The sequence below is a fragment of the Sminthopsis crassicaudata genome, chromosome 4 (assembly GCF_048593235.1).
Source record: "Sminthopsis crassicaudata isolate SCR6 chromosome 4, ASM4859323v1, whole genome shotgun sequence".
In the NCBI taxonomy this organism is placed as follows: domain Eukaryota; kingdom Metazoa; phylum Chordata; class Mammalia; order Dasyuromorphia; family Dasyuridae; genus Sminthopsis; species Sminthopsis crassicaudata.
Genome location: NC_133620.1, coordinates 326,885,162 through 326,898,208, shown reverse-complemented (window position 1 = coordinate 326,898,208; position 13,047 = coordinate 326,885,162). Strand labels below are relative to the sequence as shown.

At 31.9% G+C, this 13,047-nt stretch overlaps 1 protein-coding gene and 1 pseudogene across 1 annotated transcript in view; both read left to right on the top strand.

Annotated features, from left to right (window-relative positions):
• Positions 1-13,047, top strand: part of LOC141538798 (ABC-type organic anion transporter ABCA8-like) — a 104,682-nt gene that overhangs the window by 31,186 nt on the left and 60,449 nt on the right. The window contains 1 exon segment of the mRNA XM_074260614.1: positions 12,047-12,157. Within this exon segment, the coding sequence (XP_074116715.1) occupies positions 12,047-12,157 (111 nt within the window).
• On the top strand, positions 1,645-2,457 carry LOC141541320 (large ribosomal subunit protein eL14 pseudogene; annotated as a pseudogene).

The window sequence follows — 13,047 nt, the reverse complement described above, 5'->3', positions numbered from 1 at the left end:
GCTGACAGAGATATTTGATACTATTGTGTAAATTTCAGATATGTATGCATATATATTATGCACATATTGTTTTACTAATATATTATGTATTAATATATATATATAATGCAATATTATATATATAATATATATTAAGCCCCAAAATTGATATATATTAAGCACAAAAAAGTATGAAACAAAGGTGAAATAAATCATGTTAATTTTTAAATTTTGTATATTAGTGGCATAAAAAGTGTTCTCAATTAAATGTAACTATGGAAGAAGTACCACGGTATAGAGAAATAGCATCAGAAAAAGAAAAATCTAGGATTGTATAATCTCTGATAACATATTAATTTTATGATTTTGAATGAATTTCTTAATTTTGAGTATTCAGACTGGACATGCTTGATTCATTTCATAATTTCATAAATTGATTCTTAATTCACTCCATCAATATGGTTAGTGTGCCTGTCTTTCTTGCTGTCTCTACTCCTCTCCCATTCCTGGATATTGGAGAAACCTCAGTTACTTTGATTTGTGTTTTTTTCATTATTAGTCATTTGAAACAATTTTTCACATGATGGTTAATAGGCTGAAGAATGGTCAACATGGTGTTTAATACCTGATAATTCCAGAAGAAATGCCAAGGGCAGAGCAGAAGTTTGTTATTGGTTTTTGTCAATCTAAAAAAGGTCTTTGATACCATCAATGGTGAAGACTTGTGAAACATTATGGCAAGATTTGGTTCATCAGTATTATACACCAGTTTCATGATGATATCCTTGCATGGTTTCTGAATAATGTACAATGTTTTTGTATATTCCTAATCACCAAAGAAGTGAAGCAGGTTTATGAGCTTATTCCTATGCTTTTTACCATGCTATTTTCAGTGTTGTTGTCAATTGCCTTCAATAAGGATGAAAACAACAACAGAGTTAACAATTTCATTGATGGCAAATTATTTAATTTGAAAAGTTTGCAAGCCAAGAATAAAGTGGATAAAGAGTTGGCATATGATTTTATTGTGGTTCACAAATGAATCTCTGAGGATGACATGCAGAGTATAGGTAAATTCTCTGCTCCATATGTTAACTTTGGACTAACAATTAACAAGTTCTCCACCAGCTAGCACTACATCACTCACACATGGAAGCATTAGTTATAGCAAATGGAGAAATTTTGAATGTTGTGGATAAATTCCCTTACCTTGGCTTTCAAGGATGAATGTATAAATGATGAGATTACTAGAGTTAACTCAACAATTAAGAGACTGTGAAAGAAAATATGAGAGATAAATGGTATTAGGCTGCTTACCAAACTGAAGGTTTAGAGAATTGTGCAGACCTCATTGCTGTATATAGTTATGAAACTTGGACTGTCTATTAGTGACATGCCAGAAAATTGAATGGTTTCCACTTTAATAGTGTTAAGAAGATTCTGAAGATCCCCTAGCAAGATAAGTTACTAGACAATGAGGTCATTTCTCCAGCAGAATTGTCAAGTATTTAAATTACTGCAGAGAACACAAGTCGTTTGGACTGGTTATGTTCAAATTCCAAACATATGGATTAAGACTTCAGTAGGTGTCTACCTACTGGGGCAGGAGCTGTGTTCTACATATGTGCAGTCCTCCTCAGGCCCTTATCCTCCAGCATCATCAACATGGTGTTCAAGTGCTATGTGGAAATTATCTGGATGGCCAATAATTCCTTTGGGCCATAAACCAGAAAACTGGTAGCTATTGTGGATGTCATCAATCAGAACAGGGCTTTAGTTGATGGCTCTTGCAATGGTGTGAGAAGACAGGCCATGCTATTCAAATGTATGCAACTTATAGGCTTTGTTCTCAATGTCTCACACAACGCTCATTAGAAGTACATGCTGGCTGCTTGAGAGAAAGTAAAGATCAATACATAATGGAAAGCCATAAGATGGCCAAAAAGATTGAAGGCAAAGAAAGGAAAGTAAAGATGACAGATTTTGACTTTTATAAATTCATGAAGACTAAGAAAATGAGAAACAGAATTATCAGGCTTGAATGAAGAAGTTCCAAAAGGCATCTAAGCAAAAGGAATCCCCATGAAAGTCACTGGCCTCGGTCTCCACCAAGAAGATTCCCTCAAAAAAAAGTTAAGCATCAGAAGATAGCCCCAGTCCAGAAGGCTCAATAGGGTGAAAAAGCCCTTGGCTAGAAAGCCCCAGCCAAAAAGGGACCTGATCAGAGGGGCCCACGTAGAAGATGCCTGCTCAGAAAACAGCTGCTCCCAAGGCCAAAAAAATAAGAATCGGCTACCAAAAATTAAACAAAATTTTTGCTATTTAAAAAATTCCAAGCATATGTTTGTTTAAAGGACTATTTTATGAAGAACTCACACAAGATAGGTTTTCACATAGTAACAAGAAGAATTGATACAAAATAGTCTTAAGATGTCTCTTAAGAACTTTGGAAGTGATTGTGAAACATGAAAGAAACCGTCCCAGGACTATCCATCACAGCATGGCCACATCAACAAAGGCACTGTATTTTATGAGCAAAATAGAATTGAGATACTTCAAAAGAAATATGAAGTTTGCAAATTTAGAGAAATCACCACTCCAGATATTCACAATCCCACTCTCAGAGGCAGAGTCATATTCATTCCAACTTCCATCTTTGTGCTGGCTGGAGACATTGGGAGGACAAGAGGCTGAAGCTGGCAGAGACAAAGGACTAGAGACAAGAGCTCTTGAAACCAAGGAGAAAGATAAGCCTCTACTAAAGCTAACTGGGCTCCAGGAAAAGAGACAAGACTTTGAAGATGACAATAAAGGATTTGGACTTTAACTCCTGACTGCATTTGGGGTGATTATTGAACTGAACTGAAACAACGGCTGCCTCCAGAAGCTCCCCAAGAAACCTGCTCCCAGAGAAGATTATATTTTAGCAAAGAGAATATTACAGTTATTGCCCTGATTATAATTCCTTTAATATGGTATCTTCCAGTCTGCTTTCATGCTTTACCAAGTATTTTCCCCCTCAAACAGTGAGTCTTATTCCATTAGCTAGGATATTTTAAGTTTATCGAAGACTAGGATACTTTGTTTTCTTCTGTATATTGCAAACCTAATCTGTTCCACTGATTGACATCTATTTTCTAGCCAGTACCAAATCATTTTGTTGAATACTGTTTTATAATACTATTTTAGATCTACTTCTGGTAGGCCCACTCATCCTGTTTTTTTTCTTCATTATTTCCCTTGAGTTTAACATTTTGTATCCTCAGATGAATTTCATTGTTTTTTTTTCCCTAACTTTATAAAGTAATCCTGGAAGTATGATTGGTATAACACAACATAAGTAAATCAATTTACATGGTATTGTCATTTTATTACATTGGTTCATCTTACAAATGAATAAATCATATTTTTCTAATTCTTTAAATCTGTCTTTATATAAGAATGTTTTCTTGCTGTATTTCTATTGTTTCCTATGTGGGTCTTTGCAGTCATACTCTCAAGTATTTTGTTCTTTCCATAAATACTTTATTTTTAAATTTTATTTTATTTTAATTTTTCATTAAAGCTTTTTATTTACAAAGCATATGCATGGATAAATTTTCCAATATTGACCCTTGCAAAACCTTTTGTTCCAAATTTCCCCCTCCTTCCCCTCACCCCTTTCCCTAGCTGGCAGGTAGTCCAATACATGTTAAATATGTTGAAATACATGTTAAATCCAATATACATATATATATATATATATATTTACATACTTATACAGTTATCTTATGGCACAAGAAAAATCAGATCAAGAAAGAAGAAAAAGAAAAACTGAAAAAGAAAACAAAATGCAAGCAAATAACAACAGAGAGAGTAAAAATGCTGTGTTGTGTTCCAAACTTTTCCCATGGTTCTCTCTCTGGGTGTAGATGGCTCTGATAATCACTGATAAAGAGAAACTGGTTTGAATCATCTTATGGTTGAAGAGAGCCACGTCCATCAGAATTAATCATCGTGTAGTCTAATTGTTGCTGTGCATAATGATCTGGTTCTGCTCACTTCACTTAGTATCAGTTCATATAGGTCTCCCCAAGCCTCTCTGAAATCATTCTGCTGGTTGTTTCTTATAGAACAATAGTATTCCATCGCATTCATATACCATAATTTATTCAGCCATTCTCCAATTGATGGGCAGCCATTTAGTCTCCTGTTTCTTGGCACTACAAAGAGGGCTGCCACGAACATTTTTGTAAATATGGAACCCTTTCCTTCCTTTAAGATCTTTTTGGGATATAATCCCAATAGAAATACTGCTAGATCAAAGGATATGCACAGTTTAATAACTTTTGAACATAGTTCCAAACTGTTCTCCAGAATGTTCGGATCCATTCACAGTTCCACCAACAATGTATCAGTACCCCAGTTTTTCCACATCCCCTCCAACATTCATCATTATTTGTTCCTGTCATCTTAGCCAATCTTACAGGTGTGTAGGGGTATCTCAGAGTTGTCTTAATTTGCATTTCTCTGATCAATAGTGATCTGGAGCACCTTTTATGTGACCAGAAATAATTTCAATTTCTTCATCTGAAAATTGTCTATTCATATCCTTTGACCATTTATCAATTAGAGAATGGCTTGAATTATTATAAATTTGAGTCAATTATCTATATATTTGGGAAGTGAGACCTTTATTAGATCTTTTTGATGTAAAAGATTTTCCCAGTTTATTGCTTCCCTTCTAATCTTGTCTGCATTAGTTTTTTTGTACAAAACCTTTTTAACTGAATATAATCAAATTATCTGTTTTGTGATCAATAATGATCTTTGGTTACAAATTCTTTCCTCCTCCACAAATCTGAGAAATAAACTATCCTGTGTTCTTCTAATTTGTTCATAATATCATTATTTATGTCTAAATCATGAACCCATTTCAACTTTAACTTGATCTTGGGTGTTAGATATGGATCTATGCTTACTTTCTGCTATACTAGGTTCCAATTTTCCCAGCAGTTTTTGTCAAATAGTGAATTCTTATCACAAAAGCTGAGGTCTTTGGGTTTGTCAAATACTAGATTGCTATAGTCATTGACTATTTTGTTCTGTGAGTCTAATCTATTCCACTGATCAGCTTCTCTATTTCTTAGCCAGTGCCAAGTGATTTTAATGACTGCTGCTTTATAATATAGTTTTAGATCTGATACAGCTAGACTACCTTTATGTGCTTTTCTCTTCATTAATTCCTTTGATGAATTTTGTTGTTATGTTTTCTAGGTCAGTAAAATAATTTATTGGGAGTTTGATTGGTATAGCACTATATAAATAGATCAGTTTAGCAAATATTGTCATCTTTATTATAGTCACTCGACCTATCCAAGAGCATTTGATCTTTCTCTAATTGCTTAGATCTAACTTTATTTGTGTGGAAAGTGTTTTGTAGTTTTGCTCATATAGTTCTTGAGTTTCCCTTGGCAGATGGATTCCCAAATATTTTATATTATCAACAATTATTTTAAATAGAATTTCTCTTTGTATCTCTTGCTGTTAAATTTTGTTAGTGATATATAAAAATGCTGATGATTTATGTGGATTCATTTTGGATCCTGCAACTTTGCTAAAGTTGTGGATTATTTTAATAGGTTTTTAGTTGATTCTCTAGAGTTCTCTAAGTATACCATCATATCATCTGCAAAGAGTGATAATTTGGTTTTCTTATTACCTACTCTATTCCTTCAATTTATTTTCCTTCTCTGATTGCCAAAGCTATCATTTCTAATACAATACTGAATAGTAATGGTGATAGTGGCAACCTTTTTTCACCCCTGATCTTAATGATTCCAGTTTATCCTCATTTCATATAATGCTTGCTAATGGTTGTAAATAGATGCTACTGACTGTTTTAAGGAAAAGTCCATTTATTCCTATACTCTCTCAAGTTTTTATTAGGAATGGGTGTTGGATTTTATCAAATGCTTTTTTTGCATCTATTGAGATAATCATATGTTTTTGTTAATTTGGTTATTTATATAGTCAATTATGCCAATAGTTTTCCTAATATTGAACCAGTCCTGTATTCCTGGTATAGATCTTACTTGGTTGTGGTATATTACCATGGAGAGGATTTGTTGTAATCTCTTGTTAATATTTTATTTAAGATTTTTGCATCAATATTCATTAGAGAAATTGTTCCATAATTTTCTTTCCCTGTTTTTATCCTACCTGGTTTAATTATCAGTACCATGCCTGTGTCCTAAAAGAATTTGGTAGAAGTCCTTCATTCCCTATTTTTTCAAATAGTTTATATAATATTGGAGTTAATTGTTCTTTAAATGTTAGGTAGAATTCACATGCAAATCCATTTGATCCTGGGGATTTTTTTCTTAAGGAGTTGATTAATCACTTGTTCTATTTCTTTTTCTGAAATGGGACTATTTAAGCAATTTATGTCCTCCTCTGTTAATCTAGGAAGCCTATATTTGATTCCTCTTTCCTATTTCTAATCAAATTAATTAAATGTATATCTATTGTGTTGGTTTTTTCATAAAACCAACTCTTAGTTTTATTTATTAATTCAATAATTTTTTTTAGTTTCTTTTTTATCTTTCCTTTTATTTTTAAAATTTCAAGTTTGGTATTTTATTGGGGATTTTTAATTTGTTCTTTTTCTAGCTTTTTTAGTTAAAAGCCCAATTCATTGATCTTCTCTTTCTCTATTTTATACAAGTAAGTATCTAGAGATATATAAAATGCCCCCTTATTACTGCTTTGGCTTCATCCCACAAATTTTGGTATTTGTGTCATTACTGTGATTCTCTTTGATGACATTATTGATTGTGTCTAAGATTTGCTGTTTCATTCTTTAGGATGAGATTATTTCATTTCCAATTACTTTTTGATCTATTTTCCCCTGGCCTTTTATTAAATGTAATTTTTATTGCATCGTGATCTGAACAAAATGCATTTACTATTTCTGCCTTTCTGCATTTGATTTTAAGGTCTTTATGTCCTAATATATGGTCAATTTTTGTATAGGTTCCATGAACTGCCGAGAAGAAACTGTACTCCTTTCTGTCTCCATCCAGTTTTCTCCAAAGATCTATCATATCTAGCTTTTCTAGTATTCTATTTACCTCTTTAATTTCTTTCTTATTTATTTTGTGGTTTGATTTATTTAGTTCTGAGCAAGCAAGATTAAGATCTCCCACTATTATAGTTTTGCTGTCTATTTCTTTTTGTAACTGTCTTAACTTCTCCTTTAGGAATTTAGATGTTATACCACTTGGTGCATATATGTTTAATATTCTTATTGCTTCATTATCTATGGTACCCTTTAGCAAGATGTAGTTTCCTTCCTTATCTTTTAATTAGATCTATTTTTACTTTTGCTTTATCTGAGATCAGGGCTACCTCTGCTTTTTTTTTACTTCACCTGAAGCATGATAGATTCTGCTCCAGCCTTTTACCTTTACTCTGTATGTACCACTCTATTTTACATGTGTTTCTTGTAAAAAACATATTGTAGGATTCTGGCTTTTAATTCATTCTGCTATCTGCTTATGTTTTATTGGAGAGTTCACCCCATTCACATTTACAGTAAAACTATTAATTTTGTATTTTCTGACATCTTATTTATCCCAAATTATACTTTTCTTTTTCCTTTTCCCTTTTCTCTCCTCCCCAGTATTTTACTTATGAGCACTACTTGCCTCAGTCAGTCTTCCCCCTTTAGAGACCCTCCCCTTTTCCTTACTATTTCTGTTTTTCCTTCTACTTAGCCTACTCCTTCCCTTTCTGCTTTCCCCTCCCAATTTTCTATAAATTGAGTGAAGTTTCTCAGTGAAATCAAATATATCTAATATTCTTTCTTTGAGCCAAATCTGATGAAAGTAAGATTCATACAATATTCATCACCCTTCCTTCTTTCCCTCAATTATAATAGGTTTTCTTTGCCTCTTCCTGAGATGTAATTTCCCTTATTTTACTTCCACTTTCCCCTTTTTTTGTTACAATCCCCTTTCCAACTCTACTTTCTTTTTTATATTATAACAGTAAAATCAGATTATACATATATCCTCCATGTATACCCACAACAGAAATAGTTCTCAAGAGAATTTTTTTCTTTTTATTTTTTTTATGCTTCTTTTGAGTTTTATATTTAAAGGTCAATTTTTTTTTTTGTTTAGCTTTGGTCTTTTCATAAAAAATAAATGGAATTCACCAGTTTCATTGAATGTCCATCTTCTTCTCTGAAAGAAAATGTTCAGTTTAGCAAGATAATTTATGCTTGGCTGAATTCCAAGTTCTTTAGCTTTTCCAGAATATCAGATTCCAGACCCTTAAATCCTTTAAAGTGAAAGCTGCTAGGTGCTGAGTAATTCTTATTGTGGATCCTCAGTATCTGAATTGTTTCTTTCTGCCTGCTTGTAATATTTTTTCTTTGGTCTGGTAGTTCTGAAATTTAGCCACACTATTCCTTGGGGTTTTAATTTTTAAGTCTCATTCAGGAGGTGTTCAGTGAATTCTTTCTATGGTCATTTTACCTTCTGATTCTAGGACATCTGGGCAGTTCTCTTTGATTATTTTCTGAAAAATAGTGTCTAGGCTCTTTTTCTCATCAGGGATTTCAGGGAATTCAATAATCCTTAAATTGTCTCTCCTAGATCTATTTTCCAGGTCAGTTGTTTTCCAAATTAGGTATTTTCTATTTTTTTTTCATTTTTTTTGCTTGACTGATTCTTGTTGTCTCATTGAGTCATTCATTTCCATTTGTTCTGTTTTAGTGAATTATTTCTTCATTTACTTTTTTTACTTCTTTTTATATTTGTTCAATTGAATTTTTAAATGAGTTGTTTTGTTCTAGGGAATTTTTTTCCATTTCACAAATTCTTTTTTTAAGTAGTTAGTTTCTTTTTCTGTTTCACAAATTCTGTCTTTTGGGGGGAGTTTTCTTTTTCCATTTTATCAAATTTATCTTTTAATGAGTTATATGCCTTTTCCAAACCCTCTTGCAAAGTTTTTATTTTTTTCCCTATTTTTCTTCAAGTCATCTTTTAAGAGCCTTATTAATTTCTTCTAGAAGAGCCTTGTGTGAGGACCAGACTTTATCACCTTTTGAGACTTCATCTGGAGACAATCAGCCTTTAGTCTCCTCAGGGTTTGTTATCTGTTCTCTTTCACCATAAAAGCTATGGTCAGAGTTCTCTTTACTTTTTTTACTCATTAAAAAAATATATTAAGGTCTGCTTTTAGGGCAGGAGAAGTTTTCCAAAACTACAAGCAGCAGCTTCCTCAGCTGGATCAAGCTGACTCACTCCTGGTGCTGGGTAGGTGTGGCCAGGTCCTGTAAGATTCTGGCATTTTGGAGTTCACTATTTACCTTTTGTGTTTGTGTTGAATGTTTTATTACTTCTCTGCTAATCTACTGGCTTGCTAATCTACAGGGCAGAGTGGCCATACTGCTGCTGTGGATTCTTCCCCCTAGACTCTCTGCCCACAGAGTCCATACTACCCCAGGACTCTGCACTGTCTGCACTGGCATTTGTGCTTAGCCTGCTCATACTTGGCTGCCTCTCTTCCATTTCAGATTGAAACAGACCTTTTCTGATGATCTTCAAAATTATCTTATGCTAGTAATTTGTTGCATTTCCAATATTTGTGGGTTTTGCCAGTCCAGAGCTAATTCAGAAGCTGGATTGGCTAATTAGTCTGAGGGTTGTAGGAGAAGGTCAGAAAGAAACATGTGTCCTCTCTACCATCTTGGTTCCACCTAAATTTTATTTTTAACATTATTTTTTAATTGAGCTTCAAATTATCGCCTTTCCTCCATCCCCTCCCCTTTGAGAAAGCAAGAATTGAGATATTAAGAATGTGTGTAAAATAATGCAAAAAATATCTGTTTTAGCCAAACTACAAAAAAAGAAGAAAATATTTTCATTTAGAACATTTTATATGACTATTGATAGATAGATTTGATTTCTTCTTCTTAAAACTGCTTGTTCATATCTTTTTACCATTTATCAAATTGGTTTATCATTACTTTAAATGGAATTTCTCTATCTCTTGTATCTGGTTTTGTTAACAATATGAAAAAAATATGATTTACATAGATTTATTTTATATTCTGTCACTTTACTGATGTTACTATGTCAATTAATTTTTACTTGAAACACTGTGATTTTCTAAGTAAATCATGATATCATTTAAAAAAAGTAAGTTTTAGTTCTTCTTCACCTGTGCTTATTCCATCAATTTCTTTTTCTTATCGTACTACTATAGATGGCATTTCTGCACCACATCAAATAAAAGTTTTGATACTGAATATCTTTGTTTAACCCTTGATCTTAATGTAAAATCTCAATTTATCCGTCTATTATATATAATCCTGACTGTGGGGAAGTAAGGGAGACATGAGAGAGTTGATTTAAACAGGAATGGATACTATATTTTGTCAAAAGCTTTTTATTTACATGTTGATATTATCATAAAGTTTTTTTGTACTTCTTGGTATTAATATGGTTCACTATGATTTTAGTCAAACTTGTTCTTCTGGGAGATCTGTTATATTTAAGCTATATCTCTTTACCTTCTGTCTTGAAAGTCAATCTATTTGACTTATAAAAGAGTATTCATATGCTCTTTTCAGATTATTTCCTCTTGCTACTTCTCTGAAAAATTTTCTTCTACTTCATCTTTGAGTTCTAAATCTCTCGTTTTATTCTTTCAGAAATTCTTCGTTTGCAGATATTCTCTATCATGCATCCTAATTTTTATGATCTTGTGTTTGTTTCCTTTAATTTTTCATTGGGAGCTCTGATTTCTGACCTAAATAAAAACTACTCTTTTATTTATTATTGTATTTAATTACTATTTTATTTATTTAATTTATAAATTGATTTTGGGATTATTTACATTTTTATGATAATCTCTACATCTAATGATGAATAGTAACTTTCTCTTTCATTAGTAAAACTTAATTATTTTGAAAATACTTGAATGTTATTCTGTAAATGGTTTTGATAGGTTAATTTGAATGTAATTTACATTTTAGTCATAATTACAAATGGCATTTGTTGTTTGATCAACTTTTTCTGATTTTCATTTGAAGTTTCTTTTGTTTTTTCTTTGCAATCTCAAATATTTTTAACTTTGTCTTTTTTTTTTACTTTATCATTTATTTAAAAAAAACCTTAATTTTATCAAAAATCACTTTATTGTAATTGTTAAGTTTTATAATCTTTTACTTTGCTATAATGGTAAATGTCAATTATTTTACTTTGCTTTATTAAAAATTTAAGTAACTTGACTACTTTAATTTTTTGTTTGAGTTCTCTTGAATTTTCCAGACCTTGTCTCATCTGGAAATGCAGATATTTTTGCCTTTTGTGATACTAATTTCTTTTCTAAGTTGTATTCCCATACCCACTGTTTCTAAAATTGTGTTAATACAAGTGGTAGAAGCAGTTAACTCTATTCAACTAATGCTTTCTCATTACTATGCAAATATAAAAGATTTGTGCTATATTCATTTGAAAGACTTAAGAAGAAAACTAAGAAGAATTTTATATATTTTAATTTGTACTTTTTGCCTATGCTTCTGAAACTATGAAAATATCATAAAATCATGCAGTGTTAGATCTTAACACGAAACCAATTGGAATCATCTTCTTCAGACATCATTTGATTTAGAGGTTAATCAATTTCACCTATAAAAAACATTCATATGCCTCTTTCAAGTTATTTTCTCTTTGCTTCTCCAAAATTGTTCAATCATCTTTCTCTACATGATATAATCTTAAACTAAACATTTTAGTATACCAACTTGTAATGTAGTAAATAAAGTGTTCTGCAAAAAAGTAGAGTTAAAATTCAGTCTCAGATACTTACTAGCTATGTGACACTGGGCAAGCTGCTTGATCTCTGTTTACCTCAATTTTTTTATCTGGAAAAATGGATATAATAATATCACTCAACTCCCATGATTGTTGTGAAGATAAATAACATAATAAGAATCAAATTTCAGTGACCAGCATATAATAAACACAATGTAAATGTTAGCTATTGAAAATAATTTTTATTTTTATCTTAGGTTTGCAATTGGACATCTATGAAGGCCAGATCACAGCAATACTAGGTCATAGTGGAGCTGGGAAAACAACACTAATCAATATTCTTAGTGGATTATCTGCCCCAACAGAAGGTGAGTGATAAATTTCTCAATTATAAGCTGATTGATAAATATATCAAGAGAATGAATTTTTTAATTAATTTTCAATATATAAGGAGATGGTATAGTTGAATAGAAAGAACTAGAATTCTCATCCCATTTCTGGCATTATTATTTGCCCATGTTGATGAACTTGGGCCAAACACTGAATCTATTCTAGATTCAGTTTCCTTCTCTAGAAAATAAAAGTATTAGGCTAAATAGTCACCAAAGTCCTTTGGAGATCAAAGTCCTATTAAATTCCATTTAATTAAAATCGAATGCTAAGTTGTTATAGAGATCAAATCAGGGAATCCCTAGTCTAGTTAATTCACTCTAGTTAGCAGAGTTTTGCCTGAACAGAGAATAGCAGTGACTTGGTATAGTTAAGATATTTTATAAGATCAAAGAATTAGAGCTAGAAGTAATCTCTGATTTAAAAATAAAACTAAACTTAGAAAGGTCTTCATATTGCTAGTGAATCATAGAGGAAGCTAAAATCCTTAAGAAACAAGAATGAGTGTATTTCATATCCCTATATGAGGGATCATCTATGCAAGATATGAAGATGGGAATTGAAAAGCCCAATTCAAAGAATAACAATTAACCAAGTTTGACTGAAAGTTCTTATACGGACAAAGGGGAAAAAGAAGAAATTGGTCAAAAAGATCAAGCTGTGGAGGACTTTAATTTCCAGGGTAAAAAATTTGAATTTTATCATAAGACAATAAGATCTTTAGCAGGAATTCACATTGTCAACAAGGTTTAGGATTATTTTGGTTCCTCTGCTACAGATAAATTAGGGAAGTTTAAGATAAAAGAAGGGGAATAATAGTCATAATGCAATAGTGCAGCATGAGTTGAGACAATTGTCAGAGATGTAG